The 18,601-nt window shown below is 34.3% G+C and overlaps 3 protein-coding genes across 3 annotated transcripts; 1 reads left to right on the forward strand and 2 right to left on the reverse strand.

Moving 5' to 3' along the window:
• Positions 1-1,237: 1,237 nt before the first annotated feature.
• LOC134691719 (ankyrin repeat and IBR domain-containing protein 1-like) lies at positions 1,238-6,879 on the reverse strand (the record flags this gene model as incomplete). Its single annotated transcript, XM_063552276.1, is given in 5 exon segments — positions 1,238-1,291; positions 2,404-2,529; positions 4,527-4,583; positions 5,130-5,343; positions 6,657-6,879. Coding segments are annotated over 5 exon segments (639 nt in total), but the record flags the coding sequence as incomplete, so codon positions are not given.
• Positions 6,880-9,564: 2,685 nt separating this feature from the next.
• LOC134691720 (uncharacterized) lies at positions 9,565-11,954 on the forward strand. The gene is made up of 2 exons (XM_063552277.1): positions 9,565-9,741; positions 10,470-11,954. Exon 2 carries the CDS (start codon positions 10,485-10,487, stop codon positions 11,712-11,714), a length of 1,230 nt encoding a protein of 409 aa, XP_063408347.1. The 5' UTR covers positions 9,565-9,741; positions 10,470-10,484; the 3' UTR covers positions 11,715-11,954.
• A 2,893-nt stretch (positions 11,955-14,847) lies between these two features.
• Positions 14,848-17,237, reverse strand: LOC134691721 (uncharacterized). Its single transcript, XM_063552278.1, has 2 exons — positions 17,061-17,237; positions 14,848-16,332 (listed from the first exon to the last, which is right to left on the reverse strand). The coding sequence occupies exon 2, from the start codon at positions 16,315-16,317 to the stop codon at positions 15,088-15,090; it is 1,230 nt and encodes a 409-aa protein (XP_063408348.1). The 5' UTR covers positions 16,318-16,332; positions 17,061-17,237; the 3' UTR covers positions 14,848-15,087.
• Between the last annotated feature and the right edge of the window lie 1,364 nt (positions 17,238-18,601).

Raw genomic sequence — 18,601 nt, forward strand, 5'->3', positions numbered from 1 at the left:
ATTTTCTTTCAGCTTAAAACACAATTTTATCTTGGGCAAATGTCTTTCAACAGTACATAAAAGAAGTGTGTGTATGCTAAAATGTCTAGTAGGTAATGAAACTGATACTGTTTGAATTTTATATTGAAACTCTTAAGGGTAACAATGTTCCTGAAAGTATAAATAATCCATGAAAATAGACTCATCATAGATAAAATTGAGAATGGACATGGGGAATGTGTCAAAGAGACAACAAACGGACCATAGAAAAAACAACAGCAGAAGGTCACCAACAGGTCTTCAATGCAGCGAGAAATTCCTGCACCCGGAGGCGTCCTTCAGCTGGCCTCTAAACAAGTATATACTAGTTCAGTAATAATGAACGCCATACTAATTTCCAAATTGTACACAAGAAACTAAAATTAAAATAATACAAGACTAACAAAGGCCAGGATTAAAAAAAATTATTCACGCCAGACGCACATTTCCTCTACAAAAGACATATCAGTGAAGCTCAAATAAAAAAATGTTCAAAGGCCAAATAAAGTACGAAGTTGAAGAGCATTGAGGACCAAAAATTCCTATAAGTATTGCCAAATAAATCTAAGGTAATCTATTCCTGAGGTAAAAAAGCATTATTTTTTCAAAAATTCAAAGTTTGTTAACAGTTTATTTATAATTATGAACATATCAATGATAACTTAAGTCAAAATAGAAGTGCTGACTACTGGACTGGTGATATCCTTGGGGAAATAAATCTCCACCAGCAGAAGCATCAACCCAGTGGTTGCAAATATGATGTGAAGGTCAGATGAATCTTAACAGTCGTTAGTTAACCACTATTATCAATTCCAACCATTCCAACTATGAAACAAGTTATGTTTCTCAATACACTACATCACTATTTGTCTGCCTTGACTAGAATTCACAGACCTTCTGTAAAGTTTTGACGTGAACAGAAAATGTGTTACGCAACAATAATGTTATAACGTATAGCGGGTTATTTTTGCAGGTGCTAAATTTCATGATTTTCCTTGAATATGGTATACAATATATTTTTGCAGTTATTATTTTGGCGAATTTAAAATTTTATCAATACCTTTGCGTGAACACTTTTAATTTGGGGATTTTGTTCTATCTGCGAAAAATTACACCATTCCAAAATAACCCTCTATACAGTATGACAATAGTTTGATTTCTCAGGTCAAGTGTTAAAGATTTTATAAAAGGGATAAGGTATTTAACACGCACATCATACCTCAGAGTCTGGCATTATATACATGTCTTCATCATCTAATTCTGGTCCGTCTGCCTGAAATAAAAACAAAACTCTTATTTAGAACATAGAGTATTTTTTAAATAATTACACCTTATGTAAGAATCCTGGATTTTGATTGGTTGATAGCTAGTGTATTTTTCACCAATTTACTGTCATCAAATGAATATCGTTCATTTTTTAACGCTGCCATGGTATTTGCCAAAAGGATATGTCTTTTTTACCCTCTCTGCCGTGGTATTTGCCAAAAAATACTCTATCTGACTGGAGGCTTGTGAAGTCACGATCATCAATGTGTTTTTGAAAATTAACATTCAGTGTAATTAAACAGATATAGCATGTTCTTGAGGGGTATTTGCGAAAAATACCAGTCTTGAGAATGAATTTCCCTCGCATTAAGGCTTTCAAAATTTAACATTCTCTCGACTGGTATTTTTCGCAAATACCCCTCCTTAACATGATATTTCTGTTTAAAAGACTATTTTGAGATGGTGGGCCTGTAAATATTTGATGACTTCCATGAAGAAAAAAACACTAAAGAGCTTAGGGCATGTAGGGACCTCTGTAACTATAACTATTAGGAGATAACTGTATTGCTCAGAAGGCATCAATTGGTGATTTGATGGTTGCAAATTAATTTTACTAGCAAAACTTTAGCAGAAACAGTAAACAGGTATTTGCGACCATCGAATCGCCAATTGATGGCATCTGAGCTTAAAATACAATAGTGTTATCTCCATTCCAATGAGACTGACAGAAAACGACGCCAAATCATACATTTAAAATCTCCCATATGTCGTCTGGGCTTGTACATACATTTTCATAGCATCAATTGCAAATTGATACCATTAATGGTTTACTTTTTTAAATTGTTATTTGGATGGAGAGTTGTCTCATTGGCACTCACACCACATCTTCCTGGTAACTTTATCCAATCAAAATGAACATTACAAACAATGTTGCATTAGAATATCTTATTACTAATAGTTATAGTAAAACAAAATCTGAACATTCACAAGGAATTTAACTTGGTTGCAATTTCTCTTCTTATATTCATAAACCATATTTTCATATGTACCCCTTTTTCTGCACTGTCTCATGGAGTCTGATTATTTGTATGTGTGTGTATGTGTATGGATAACACTTACAGAGAAGACCATCTTGGATTCTAGGTACAAGGCAATATCAGCATGTCCCCCTTTTTCTGCACTGTCACATGGTGTCTGATTGTCACAGTTCTCCTGAAATAATGGTGCTCCATGCTGAACCATCATCTACAGAAAAAATAATAATGAAGCTTATGTTTATATATGACTCATAATAATTATGTCTTATGTTTTCCTGCAAACTGTTATGATATAACCATTCAAAATCCAACAGAGTTTGTTGATTTAGAACAATTATATAAGATTATTGCAATTTCCAAAACAAGGATTACAACAAGACAAGAATTGATCTTTTTACTATTTGTTTGGCTTTATATTTTGATACGAGCGTCACTGATGAGTCTTATGTAGATGACACGCGCGTCTGGTGTACTAAATTTTAATCCTGGTACATTTGATAACTATTTACTATGCATGTTTTTTTAAATTTTTTATTTGATGGTTTTTATATGCGTGTACATGTAAGCTGCACTTATATTCCTTAGAATTTACTTCTGCAAAAAAGATACCTTCATTCATAAGAACACAGTGAAAATAGTACATCCTATGCAGTGTTTTCCTTTTTTCACTAAGGTAAGGTTGGTGTTTTAAAAAAAATCACTTGCAACCGGGAGTTTTTTTTTTAAATATCCATCCGTTTTTTTTATTAACTGTGGGTGCATGTGGGGGTCACAAAATAAAGATTAGTATAATATTCACATTTAATGGAGTTGAACAAACATAAATAGAAGTAGTCATATTAATTGGGCCCTAATTCCTAAACTATTGGAACAAAAACTCCCAAAATCTATCCCAACCTTCCTTTTGTGGTCATAAACCTTGTGTTTAAATTTCATTGATTTCTATTTACTTAAACTAAAGATTAAGTTGTGCATCTCTGATAACAAATGGCTCTTGCAGGACTCCCTCCTCCTGCGAATGCAAGGCCTTTCGGTCCAGGTTTCTGTCCTGTTTCTTGTTTTTGTGCCATATTTTTGGCACACAGAACAGTAGTATCCTTCCTCTGTGACTATAAGCCATTTGAACAGGTCAGGAATAACCACCAATTGGTGGATTATACCTCAATTGACGTATAATCCACCAATTGACATATATGGGTATAGACCGATTGACGTATAATGCAGGTTTTTTGTAATAAAATGCTAGTGTGATATAGGAGCATGATTTTGCAACTGGAAATCTATTTTATGACCCTTATTGAGTCCTCCGAAAGTTTCAGTTTTGTCAAAGCCTGCTGCATCTCTTGAGAATGCATGTGTACAACAATTCTTTGTTGAAACATTTGTACTATTGACCATGATTGACTTTTGATAATGAAAGTAAAGTATTAACAAAGAGCACCATTCACCTGTGGAGTTGTACTCTTGATCACATGACTGCACACAGTATTGATGTCCATTGACAGGTGATTAGTGGTTAATTTACCAATCAAGAATTGACAAGATAACAAAAGAAGAAACTGCAGATACAATTATTAATTAAATGCAATATGTTATGTGACTATACTAAACTAGGAATGTTTGACTAGTTTTCATACCATAATATGGTTTTAAGAAAACAATGCTCCATTTTGGTTGAATAATTTGCTTTGAAAAACAAAGAATTATACACCAATTGGTCTATATCATTATATGTCAATTGGTGGATTATACATCAATTGAGGTATAATCCACCAATTGGTGGTTATTCCTGACCTGTTGAAGTCTTGCTCATATTTGTCTTCACTTGCGAGTCTTTTCTGTTGTTTGGTTGATTTTTGTTCAATTTCCACAACTGCAACATTACTATCAATTTTATTTAACTTATTTTGTCTGGTATTTTCTTTATCATCATCGTCATCTGCCTTTCTTTTTCCACGATTGATAAATGAAAACATTGAAATTTGACGATCGGATGCCATCTTTGTCAATGAAAACAAATCAGCGAGGCGCGATAAGTATTCAAATTTTAACGGTATGGAACTGAAAAAAATCCGTAATTTGAAGGAAAAAAAAAGCAGACCACCTCCTAAAATCGAAAGGTGGTCGGCTTTCAAAAGAAGGTGGTCGGCACACCCGGCTTAAATGCTGAATGGAAAACACTGATCCTATGTTAACTAAACCAACCTCTACACATTGTTTTAGTCCAGACAGGGCAGCATAGTGTAAAGCTGTGTTCTGTTCCTGAAAGTAGATACCAAAATTATACATTCTATATATTGACAAAGACATGTAGAGAACCATAACAAGGCAAAACTGTGTTCAGATTCTCATGAACAATACACATAACCACACTGATTAATAACTTTCCTAATTAAGCAAATCCGTTCACCCCCTGATTTTAATGTGTTTCATGCTTCTAAGTCATTAATTGTCTGTGTAGTACAATTTATTGTTGACTTTTTTAGCTTTTATTTTTCTCAGTTTTTAATGTCTCATTTTTATTCCTATTTGTTTCCTTTGTTTTCTATATTTTTTTTTCTGTTTTACATTTAATTTTAGTTTTGTCTAATGTTATTTTTTTAGCTATTATTTTTTTTCTTGTTTTAAATCTGTGGTTTTGTTTTCTCTTTTTTCTTTTGACTGGTTAATTTTATTCTCTCTCTTCTTCCCAATGTATTATAAATCTATATTATATACACTAATTATAATGGTACATGACTTTAAGTCAATTGCTACCCATATCTAAAATTACCACCTTGTCAAACACATTGATGCATCATACTTTACCTCATCCTGAGCCCCTAAGTTGACTCTTTCCGTCTCATTATCCTCCAGTCTGGCCCCACGCCATTTCAGCAGCATGGCCAGACATTCTGATCTTTTCTTCATGACAGGATATACCAGTGAGTGTTCTGCCTTCTCCATACACACACAGTGTAGACAAGTCTGTTTCATACCATTGGTTTTGTTAGGATTTCCATTGTGTTCCGACAAGAAAATCCTGAAATTATACAAAGTACATAATATGATAACAATTCTTTGTAAAAATATTATACAATTACTGTCTTTTGATAAGGTAAATATGTGGTTTAATTGACTTTAAAAAAAATATATATTCACTGAGGCCGACGGCCGAAAAGAATATCAGTTTTTCAAAAGACAATTAAACCCCTTATTTACCGAAACAAAAGACAGTAATTAATTTATTCCTAATTCCGAGAGGATGTATTTAATGACAAACATAAACCAAAACAAATTTTAAATGACAAATTTTACTATAACCATGATAACAGTGCATGTTAAAACGTGTGACGTTTAGAGCGGTGAAAAACACTTTCTCAGGTGAATATGCTTTTTTATTCAAAATCCAATTCATATAGAGGAACCTACTAAAATAATACCAATTGGTATCATTGACCTTTGGTCTCTTATTGCTTCTGCCTTATTCAATAATAAACCTTACAATACACTTTTTTCTGGGTATAAAATAAATGTAAAAAAAGTAAATTTATACTGTTTTGGTTTGTTTGTATCTATCTTCATCACATTTTGTGTCTGTTCAATGTCAGACCATCTGATCAAATTTTCATAAGCTTTCACAATCTTTGTCTTTGCTTGATATTCTATTTTACCAGAGAATTTGAATATTGGTGGTTGGGTTGATTGTTAAACTGTCGTAGCTTGGATATAAATATAAAGTATATATTTTTTTAATTTGATTTATATACTTGTTATTCTATTTTATCAGAGTAGTTTAAAATGGTTGTCATGATCATTGCTAGTTATTTGATATTCTATAAAGCTAGCCTGTCATATAAAATATAAGTCAAAAATGTAAGTTAGTGTTTTACTCAATCCAACATTTCATCCCCTTTACCATTAATAAACTGCCCTGTCTTTGACAGCAAAACTTACTGTATCAAGCTTTTCATAGTAAACTTTGAGGCAGAATGAAGTGGTGTCTCATGATTATGTGAGTCTCCGTAGGAAGAGTTGGGATCCAGAGCTTTACGGAGCTCACTACTGTTGTTATACTGGAAGACCTTACCGTAGCAAGCTTTTCATAGCAAACTTTGAGGTATAATGTAGTGGTGTCTCATGATTGTATAAGTCCCCTTACGAAGAGTTAGGATCCAGAGCTTTACGGAACTCACTACTGTTGTTATACTGATAGAACTTACCGTAACAAGCTTTTCATAGCAAACTTTGAGGCATAATGTAGTGGCGTCTCATGGTTATGTGAGTCTCCGTAGGAAGAGTTAGGATCCAGAGCTTTACGGAGCTCACTACTGTTGTTATACTGATAGAACTTACCGTAACAAGCTTTTCATGGCAAACTTTGAGGCATAATGTAGTGGTGTCTCATGATTGTGTGAGTCTCCGTAGGAAGAGTTAGGATCCAGAGCTTTACGGAGCTCACTACTGTTGTTATACTGGTTGAGAGCAGCATACTCGTCTCCATTACTCAGATGCTTACGGAACTTGGAAGAAGAACTTCCCATAATCAAGTCATGTTGTTGTCATGGAGATAAAAATGGAGATCTGCCAAAAGAAAAGAAATCAAAATAGATATGTTTAGAATGAAATTGTAATCATACATATTTTATTCCTTATATATGTTCTTGCTTTTAACCAGGTGCTCTGCATGGCGCAGCTTTATACCACCGCAGAAGTCGAACCCTGAACAGCTGGGCTAAGTATGGACAAAACATTTAAACTAGATACAGCTCTGAATTTGGATTGTGATAACATTTTTGACATAATATGGGTTTCTTACACAAAACAAATGTCAAGATCTTACAAATCTATTGCACAATATTGTGCAATTAAAGATTTCTTCTTCAAACTTTTCAAAAATTTGAAATTTGAGAAATTTGGAAATAAAATTGAAAACTACTACCATCCCCCTTTTTTTTTGCAATTAGTCCAAAACCAGACATTTCTTTAAACATAGTTAACAGGTAGTGTAAGAGAGGTAAATCTGAACATACCCAACATTATATATTAAATGTTTTTGAATGATCTCCCTTACAGCCAGGGGTAATACTTATATAAGTTATTTTTAATTACTTGAAGAAGTAATATTAATACACTTATAATAAATTTGTAGGATACTTATACAAGTGAATTTTATTTACTTTTACATGTATAGGAGAAAAATAAATATTGGTTGAGTTATGTCCCTTAGACATTCATATTTTTTTACCTCTTTTATTGAATTCTTAGGATTTCTTCGATCTTATAGAATTTTGAATTATCTGCCCATTGCATATGTCTTGACATTAATTATTTAAGTGCAATTTCATGGACAATGAAAATTCCATTTGTCTGTTATCTTCAAAACATTGCTCATTTACCATTGTTTACAAGCCCCAAAGGAGCACTTTTTAAAGGCCTTGGCAAATACTTAAGATCTTTGCTTAATCAGTTTCTTTGTTGAATAAATGTAATGAAACATTGAACTCTAACTAAAAAATATGAGCTCACCTTGGCAAAATCATTAAAGCTGTGATTTTTCATCTCAAATCTTGAGAATTTTTGTGGGTTGTTTGAAAAAATTAAGGGGAGATTATTAAACATTATAATTTACTTATATAATATATATGTGTATATTTTTTTTTTACTTCTTCAAGTAAATAAAATAACTTGTACTTGTCCATTGACCAGAAAAAACTAGTTTTTCTCCTTTTTTTGCCCCTAATTCCAAAACATTTTGCGAGCCCCAAGCCCCCTTCAAAGTCAATACTTACTATCCCGTCATGGTATGGAAACTTGTGGTATAATTCAGAGAGATTCATACACTTTAACACAATTTACATGTATTGTTTGAAAACTACAAAAATGCCTCTTTTGGGCCCTTTATTTGGCCCCTTATTCCTAAATTATTGGGACAATAACCCCCCAAAACAATACTAACTATCCCTTCATGGTATGGAAACTTGTGATATAATTTCAGAGGGATTTATACACTTCAACACAAGTTAATGTTTGAAAAGTACAAAAATGCTTATTTTGGGTCCCTTATATTTTAAAAATTGTTTGGACCATAACCCCCGAAATCAATCCCAACCTTCCTTTAGTGGTCAACCTTCTGGTAAAAATTTATAAAGATCCATTCGCTAAAACTAAAGTTATTGTCCGAAAACTAAATGCATATTTGGATGATGACAAAGACGCAGACGACATGATATCATTATACGATGCAAAATTTTTTTTGGGGTCGTATGAAAATTCAATTATACACATACATGACATAGAGTATACACAATTGCGGGCCCTACAAAAATAAACCGCACAAATTAAATCTGTCAATATTAAACTCACAAGTACAATAATTAAACATTAGGGATGGGTGGGAGGGTAACTAATCGAAAATATATCTAATAATGATTACAAAGTTACTAAGAAGTACTCACTGAACATATACTATAGATAGTAGAGAATTACGAAATGTCGAAGAAAACGAACTTCGCATATAATTATGCGTTTTAAGAATTAAAAACTAAACAACTTACAATGAAGTTAAGTAGATTAAAATATGGCATGACAGGTAACATTTACACATGGTAACAATTACCAGTAAAAAGTAAGAAAGAATCAGTCATGTCAGTTAAATACGTCTAATACTTGTGTGAATGATTTATGAAATATATATTAGGACAGAGACTTGATCATGTTGATCTTAAATGGAAATTGCAGGTGAAAATTAGATTATTCTTAACAGGTATCACAACATTTTGAACTTCTTTTCCAAGAAGAATTACTAATTTGACAGTATTTCAAAGGAAAATCATTTTGAAATCAGCTTTTAACATGTTTAACATGTTTAAGGTTCAACAATTTAGGTGAAAACAGGTCATTTTCCAAATTTAAGCTTTTATGCAAACCTGTTGGTTATTTTTTAAATTTCAGGTTAGACCTGCAGGATGCTAGTCAGTTTATGGTTAAGACAGTGGACACATTGTTTACATAAATGATGTCATTTCAACATGTAACATCATGTCATATTTTCTGGGATTATTCATGTTGTCAATTTTTTTTTTTTTAATTTGACATTTGACATTCCTCAGTAAAATGAATCAACATCATTTTATTACTTAATCTTTTAAAAGTAAAAACGATTTACATATAGATAGTGGGTAGATTTCTTTGTTTTCAGACATCATTTAATTTATAAACTGTTAAAACAGATTCATTAGAATTAAACCCCTGGGCTGTTGTAATCGACTTGTCCGGATCTGATATCACCGAAACCGGACATTGACTTATAGTGCGACTGTCAACTTCCTGTGGTGAGTACTTTGATCATTGCAGAATAACCAGAGAGCTTGATGAAGACAGACGTCTAACCCTCAACTCGTATCTGCCATTTGCCATACACGTACTTGGATAACTCAAGGTAACCTTACTTATTATATCAGTCTAGTTGCAAATACTATATTGGTGTCAGAAGTTTGTTTCAACTCACCTGGAGAATACCGGAAATGATTTTGTAGCGGCAAAATTTTTCTTTTCGAATTTTGAAACGAGAAAAGATTCGAAATTGACGAAATATACGGAGAATTTTCTAAGTGTTTAAAACAATTGTCAATAATCCTTTGTCAGTTTCACTGATTATTTATTTGACAATTATTTAATCATTTTAGAAACTGAAGTTTGATCGATTATTTTTTTTGTCATTGTCAATGACAAAGAGATACCTGTAGGCAAGTGTCAGTGTTACTGAAACTTATCATATTAACAATTTAGTCAGTGTTACTGATTAATTATATAGCAAGACATTGTGTATTATCATTTTTTAAGAAATAGATTTATTCAATCATGACAGAACCACTGAATATTAACACAGCTACATTTTTACAACTGAAGTCATTAAAAGGCATAGGGGAGGCTAAAGCAAATGCCATACTAAGGGCAAGGGAAGAAAAAGGTACTCTTACTGAAGACAACATCTTTGATATTACAGAAATTTCTAGTACTCTTTGGACATCTTTATTAAAAGATAATTTAATAACTTTTAAAGAAGTAAAGCCACCGGGGGAAGATCTTGCATCAAAGGTAGCATTACTAAGGGATAAAATATCTAGTATTGAAAAGGATCGCTCTGAAATGGTAATTAGTTTTCAGTTACAGGCCGACCAGATGAGAGAGAAGAACCTGGCCATATTGGAACAACAAAGGTTGCAGTATGAGCAAGAGCGAGATGAATACATACAAAAGGTAAAACTAGAGATAAATCAATTTAGAGAAAAGGTAGAAACTAAAGATAGGGAATTAGACCGGTATCATGAAAAAACAGAGAGAATGCAATCTCAAATAGATCAGCAAGAGTCTCTTGCTAGAATCCAAAAGGTAATAACTGACAGGGAATCTAAATCAGGAGTAAGTTATAAACCTCCTTCAACTCCCGACAAATATGGTCCATCTGCTCCAAAACTGGCTATTTTTGATGGCAAAAGTGACTGGCGACCATACTTTTTACAGTTCTCTACCATAGCTGATAGATATAAATGGAGTGATGAGCAAAGATTGTTCAAATTAATAGAACTTTTAAGAGATAGGGCTTTAAAGTACTACAGTAACAGGGTTAAATCATTACAGGCCAATTATAAACTGTTTTGTCAGAAATTTAATGAGAAATTTGGGAAAAAGGAGTTACCCCATATTTTACGTAGATTATTACAGGATTTGAGACAAGAAAATGAAGAGAATTTGAGAGATTTTGCAGAGAGGGCACAGGAGTTGGCGGTTGATGGTTACCCTGACACTCCAGAGAAGTTTGCTGAGACGCTTGCTACTGATGCATTTTTGAGAGGTTGTCTAGATAAAAGAGCTGCTTTGGTTGCCATGGACAAGAACCCAGAATCCTTGGATCAAGCAGTCCAATTTGTACGTAGCGCAGCAGCTAACCAAAAAGTTATCATGGGTGGTAAGAAGTCTGAAGTGAAGAGAGTTACATTTTCAGATACAGAAGATGTCCAAGAGCAGGAAGAAGAAACATTTGCTGTAAGGGTTGTTGAGAAAGATGATGATAAAAGAGGGGTAAGTGCTAGTATTGAGAAAAGAATTAAGAAAACAGAAGATGATCTTGCAGAGACAAAAATTATTGTGAAAAAGATTCTCAATATACTTAACCAAAATCAGGGTCAAAATCAGAGGTCAAGGAGTACATATAGGTCTCCTACACCAGAAAGATCAACAAGCCCATATAGGGGAACTGGATGTTTTCAGTGTGGAAAAGAAGGACATTTTGCCAGGGATTGTCCGAGTAGGATAATGTATCGAAATGGGTCGCCCATGCGAAGTAGGTCTCCATCACCAAGTCACAACACTTTAAACTACCAGGGATCAAGAAAGACGGCCAATTCTTGATCAGCTCGGAACATGGTGGCCAAATATGTACAGATGTAAACAATTTACAAATAAAAGACATTGACAATACAGCAAAAATTCAGGAACTATTTTTGTATAAACATAATTCAGATTCAAAAACATTGTACATAAACTTAACTCTTAATGGGCAAAAAGTTTTAGCTGTTGTAGATAGTGCAGCTCAGGTTTCCGTGATCAGTACATCACTCCTTAAACAGTTGGGGCCAAGAGTAAAGATGAAGCAGCACATAATATTGAAAGGAGTTGGAAAAGGGTCTGAAATGGAAGCCAGATACACAGATGACCTTGACTTGACAATTGGTAAACTCAAAGTCAAATGGAGGTTTGTGGCTGCAGAGATTACAGATAAGGTAATATTAGGTATTGATTTTTTGGAACATTTCAAGGCTATAATTGATCTAGGCAATTATACTGTTCAGATAAATCAAGATCTCATACCCGCCATTTGTTTAGGTGATAAGGAGGGTAAAATTTCACATGTTTACAGAGTAACGGTAGGGAGGAAAACAGTTGTTCCACCACAGTCAATGAAGGTATTGAAAATTGAGATTGATAGGACACCTAACTCTGATATTATTATACAACCAAACTATGAACTCAAAGGTTTACTTACACCGAATGTCGTGCTGAAAATAGGTCAGGAGGTCTCAACAGTAGTACGCAATGGCTCCAATAAGTTTGTCACTTTGAAAGGAGGGTTGAAATTTGGAATTGGCACAGAAATAGAATGTGCAATACCCTTGACAGATGTAGATGAACTTGACAGGTTTTCTGACAAGTCAGTTAATGATTTTGTAACACATCAAGTTGCCCAGGCTGACAGAATATCTGATAGCCTGACAACTGGGTCAGAGTCGAATGAAAACTCAAATATGGGATCACAAGCACATACAATTTTATCCATTAAAGCTGACAAGAACCACTCTCGTGCAGAGGTAAGTTCACAAGATTTTGATAAAAACATGCCTGACAGGGTCTCTGTCAAGCAAGTTCATTCAATTAAAGATATAGATGAACTTATTCCAAAACATATACAAGATCTGTATTCAAGGACCATTAAAGGTATGGCACTGTCAGAATGTAAGGACATAGCAGAATTATTGATTCAATTTCAAGATGTGTTTGCGAAAGGGGATATGGATCTGGGTTTATTTAAAGGGGAAATTAAACACCGTATCCACACTGGAGATGCTACTCCAGTAAAACATCGTCTGAGGCGGACTCCATTAAAGTTTGAAGGTGAGGAACAAAAACATTTACAGGATATGTTGGATAAAGGGGTTATTCAGCCGTCAATATCTGATTGGGCGGCGTGTCCGGTTCTAGTACGGAAAAAGGATGGCTCTATCAGGTACTGTCTAGACTATAGGGGGCTCAACTCAGTTACAACAAAAGATTTATTTCCGATAGCGAAAATAGAAACCTGTCTAGATACTTTGCGTGGAAGCCAGTACATGAGTACGGTGGATATGGCTGCGGGATATTGGCAGTTGGAAATAGACGAGAGAGACCGCTATAAGACCGCTTTTGTGACTAAGTATGGTTTGTTCGAGCACGTCAGACTGCCATTTGGTCTCTGTAACTCGCCAGCTACTTTTAGTAGAGTTGTTCAGTTAGTATTGCAGGGTTTAACTTGGGAGGAGTGTTTAGCATATCTGGATGATGTCATCATTTTGGTATGCTAAACACTCCTCCCAAGTTAAACCCTGCAATACTAACTGAACAACTCTACTAAAAGTAGCTGGCGAGTTACAGAGACCAAATGGCAGTCTGACGTGCTCGAACAAACCATACTTAGTCACAAAAGCGGTCTTATAGCGGTCTCTCTCGTCTATTTCCAACTGCCAATATCCCGCAGCCATATCCACCGTACTCATGTACTGGCTTCCACGCAAAGTATCTAGACAGGTTTCTATTTTCGCTATCGGAAATAAATCTTTTGTTGTAACTGAGTTGAGCCCCCTATAGTCTAGACAGTACCTGATAGAGCCATCCTTTTTCCGTACTAGAACCGGACACGCCGCCCAATCAGATATTGACGGCTGAATAACCCCTTTATCCAACATATCCTGTAAATGTTTTTGTTCCTCACCTTCAAACTTTAATGGAGTCCGCCTCAGACGATGTTTTACTGGAGTAGCATCTCCAGTGTGGATACGGTGTTTAATTTCCCCTTTAAATAAACCCAGATCCATATCCCCTTTCGCAAACACATCTTGAAATTGAATCAATAATTCTGCTATGTCCTTACATTCTGACAGTGCCATACCTTTAATGGTCCTTGAATACAGATCTTGTATATGTTTTGGAATAAGTTCATCTATATCTTTAATTGAATGAACTTGCTTGACAGAGACCCTGTCAGGCATGTTTTTATCAAAATCTTGTGAACTTACCTCTGCACGAGAGTGGTTCTTGTCAGCTTTAATGGATAAAATTGTATGTGCTTGTGATCCCATATTTGAGTTTTCATTCGACTCTGACCCAGTTGTCAGGCTATCAGATATTCTGTCAGCCTGGGCAACTTGATGTGTTACAAAATCATTAACTGACTTGTCAGAAAACCTGTCAAGTTCATCTACATCTGTCAAGGGTATTGCACATTCTATTTCTGTGCCAATTCCAAATTTCAACCCTCCTTTCAAAGTGACAAACTTATTGGAGCCATTGCGTACTACTGTTGAGACCTCCTGACCTATTTTCAGCACGACATTCGGTGTAAGTAAACCTTTGAGTTCATAGTTTGGTTGTATAATAATATCAGAGTTAGGTGTCCTATCAATCTCAATTTTCAATACCTTCATTGACTGTGGTGGAACAACTGTTTTCCTCCCTACCGTTACTCTGTAAACATGTGAAATTTTACCCTCCTTATCACCTAAACAAATGGCGGGTATGAGATCTTGATTTATCTGAACAGTATAATTGCCTAGATCAATTATAGCCTTGAAATGTTCCAAAAAATCAATACCTAATATTACCTTATCTGTAATCTCTGCAGCCACAAACCTCCATTTGACTTTGAGTTTACCAATTGTCAAGTCAAGGTCATCTGTGTATCTGGCTTCCATTTCAGACCCTTTTCCAACTCCTTTCAATATTATGTGCTGCTTCATCTTTACTCTTGGCCCCAACTGTTTAAGGAGTGATGTACTGATCACGGAAACCTGAGCTGCACTATCTACAACAGCTAAAACTTTTTGCCCATTAAGAGTTAAGTTTATGTACAATGTTTTTGAATCTGAATTATGTTTATACAAAAATAGTTCCTGAATTTTTGCTGTATTGTCAATGTCTTTTATTTGTAAATTGTTTACATCTGTACATATTTGGCCACCATGTTCCGAGCTGATCAAGAATTGGCCGTCTTTCTTGATCCCTGGTAGTTTAAAGTGTTGTGACTTGGTGATGGAGACCTACTTCGCATGGGCGACCCATTTCGATACATTATCCTACTCGGACAATCCCTGGCAAAATGTCCTTCTTTTCCACACTGAAAACATCCAGTTCCCCTATATGGGCTTGTTGATCTTTCTGGTGTAGGAGACCTATATGTACTCCTTGACCTCTGATTTTGACCCTGATTTTGGTTAAGTATATTGAGAATCTTTTTCACAATAATTTTTGTCTCTGCAAGATCATCTTCTGTTTTCTTAATTCTTTTCTCAATACTAGCACTTACCCCTCTTTTATCATCATCTTTCTCAACAACCCTTACAGCAAATGTTTCTTCTTCCTGCTCTTGGACATCTTCTGTATCTGAAAATGTAACTCTCTTCACTTCAGACTTCTTACCACCCATGATAACTTTTTGGTTAGCTGCTGCGCTACGTACAAATTGGACTGCTTGATCCAAGGATTCTGGGTTCTTGTCCATGGCAACCAAAGCAGCTCTTTTATCTAGACAACCTCTCAAAAATGCATCAGTAGCAAGCGTCTCAGCAAACTTCTCTGGAGTGTCAGGGTAACCATCAACCGCCAACTCCTGTGCCCTCTCTGCAAAATCTCTCAAATTCTCTTCATTTTCTTGTCTCAAATCCTGTAATAATCTACGTAAAATATGGGGTAACTCCTTTTTCCCAAATTTCTCATTAAATTTCTGACAAAACAGTTTATAATTGGCCTGTAATGATTTAACCCTGTTACTGTAGTACTTTAAAGCCCTATCTCTTAAAAGTTCTATTAATTTGAACAATCTTTGCTCATCACTCCATTTATATCTATCAGCTATGGTAGAGAACTGTAAAAAGTATGGTCGCCAGTCACTTTTGCCATCAAAAATAGCCAGTTTTGGAGCAGATGGACCATATTTGTCGGGAGTTGAAGGAGGTTTATAACTTACTCCTGATTTAGATTCCCTGTCAGTTATTACCTTTTGGATTCTAGCAAGAGACTCTTGCTGATCTATTTGAGATTGCATTCTCTCTGTTTTTTCATGATACCGGTCTAATTCCCTATCTTTAGTTTCTACCTTTTCTCTAAATTGATTTATCTCTAGTTTTACCTTTTGTATGTATTCATCTCGCTCTTGCTCATACTGCAACCTTTGTTGTTCCAATATGGCCAGGTTCTTCTCTCTCATCTGGTCGGCCTGTAACTGAAAACTAATTACCATTTCAGAGCGATCCTTTTCAATACTAGATATTTTATCCCTTAGTAATGCTACCTTTGATGCAAGATCTTCCCCCGGTGGCTTTACTTCTTTAAAAGTTATTAAATTATCTTTTAATAAAGATGTCCAAAGAGTACTAGAAATTTCTGTAATATCAAAGATGTTGTCTTCAGTAAGAGTACCTTTTTCTTCCCTTGCCCTTAGTATGGCATTTGCTTTAGCCTCCCCTATGCCTTTTAATGACTTCAGTTGTAAAAATGTAGCTGTGTTAATATTCAGTGGTTCTGTCATGATTGAATAAATCTATTTCTTAAAAAATGATAATACACAATGTCTTGCTATATAATTAATCAGTAACACTGACTAAATTGTTAATATGATAAGTTTCAGTAACACTGACACTTGCCTACAGGTATCTCTTTGTCATTGACAATGACAAAAAAAATAATCGATCAAACTTCAGTTTCTAAAATGATTAAATAATTGTCAAATAAATAATCAGTGAAACTGACAAAGGATTATTGACAATTGTTTTAAACACTTAGAAAATTCTCCGTATATTTCGTCAATTTCGAATCTTTTCTCGTTTCAAAATTCGAAAAGAAAAATTTTGCCGCTACAAAATCATTTCCGGTATTCTCCAGGTGAGTTGAAACAAACTTCTGACACCAATATAGTATTTGCAACTAGACTGATATAATAAGTAAGGTTACCTTGAGTTATCCAAGTACGTGTATGGCAAATGGCAGATACGAGTTGAGGGTTAGACGTCTGTCTTCATCAAGCTCTCTGGTTATTCTGCAATGATCAAAGTACTCACCACAGGAAGTTGACAGTCGCACTATAAGTCAATGTCCGGTTTCGGTGATATCAGATCCGGACAAGTCGATTACAACAGCCCAGGGGTTTAATTCTAATGAATCTGTTTTAACAGTTTATAAATTAAATGATGTCTGAAAACAAAGAAATCTACCCACTATCTATATGTAAATCGTTTTTACTTTTAAAAGATTAAGTAATAAAATGATGTTGATTCATTTTACTGAGGAATGTCAAATGTCAAATTAAAAAAAAAAAAATTGACAACATGAATAATCCCAGAAAATATGACATGATGTTACATGTTGAAATGACATCATTTATGTAAACAATGTGTCCACTGTCTTAACCATAAACTGACTAGCATCCTGCAGGTCTAACCTGAAATTTAAAAAATAACCAACAGGTTTGCATAAAAGCTTAAATTTGGAAAATGACCTGTTTTCACCTAAATTGTTGAACCTTAAACATGTTAAACATGTTAAAAGCTGATTTCAAAATGATTTTCCTTTGAAATACTGTCAAATTAGTAATTCTTCTTGGAAAAGAAGTTCAAAATGTTGTGATACCTGTTAAGAATAATCTAATTTTCACCTGCAATTTCCATTTAAGATCAACATGATCAAGTCTCTGTCCTAATATATATTTCATAAATCATTCACACAAGTATTAGACGTATTTAACTGACATGACTGATTCTTTCTTACTTTTTACTGGTAATTGTTACCATGTGTAAATGTTACCTGTCATGCCATATTTTAATCTACTTAACTTCATTGTAAGTTGTTTAGTTTTTAATTCTTAAAACGCATAATTATATGCGAAGTTCGTTTTCTTCGACATTTCGTAATTCTCTACTATCTATAGTATATGTTCAGTGAGTACTTCTTAGTAACTTTGTAATCATTATTAGATATATTTTCGATTAGTTACCCTCCCACCCATCCCTAATGTTTAATTATTGTACTTGTGAGTTTAATATTGACAGATTTAATTTGTGCGGTTTATTTTTGTAGGGCCCGCAATTGTGTATACTCTATGTCATGTATGTGTATAATTGAATTTTCATACGACCCCAAAAAAAATTTTGCATCGTATAATGATATCATGTCGTCTGCGTCTTTGTCATCATCCAAATATGCATTTAGTTTTCGGACAATAACTTTAGTTTTAGCGAATGGATCTTTATAAATTTTTACCAGAAGGTTGACCACTAAAGGAAGGTTGGGATTGATTTCGGGGGTTATGGTCCAAACAATTTTTAAAATATAAGGGACCCAAAATAAGCATTTTTGTACTTTTCAAACATTAACTTGTGTTGAAGTGTATAAATCCCTCTGAAATTATATCACAAGTTTCCATACCATGAAGGGATAGTTAGTATTGTTTTGGGGGGTTATTGTCCCAATAATTTAGGAATAAGGGGCCAAATAAA

This window comes from Mytilus trossulus, chromosome 11 (genome assembly GCF_036588685.1).
Source record: "Mytilus trossulus isolate FHL-02 chromosome 11, PNRI_Mtr1.1.1.hap1, whole genome shotgun sequence".
NCBI classification, from domain to species: Eukaryota; Metazoa; Mollusca; class Bivalvia; order Mytilida; family Mytilidae; genus Mytilus; species Mytilus trossulus.

Coding starts and splice junctions, on each gene's coding strand:
- LOC134691720 (XM_063552277.1), top strand. CDS start 10,485: ATGAGAGAGAAGAACCTGGCCATATTGGAACAACAAAGGTTGCAGTAT.
- LOC134691721 (XM_063552278.1), bottom strand. CDS start 16,317: ATGAGAGAGAAGAACCTGGCCATATTGGAACAACAAAGGTTGCAGTAT.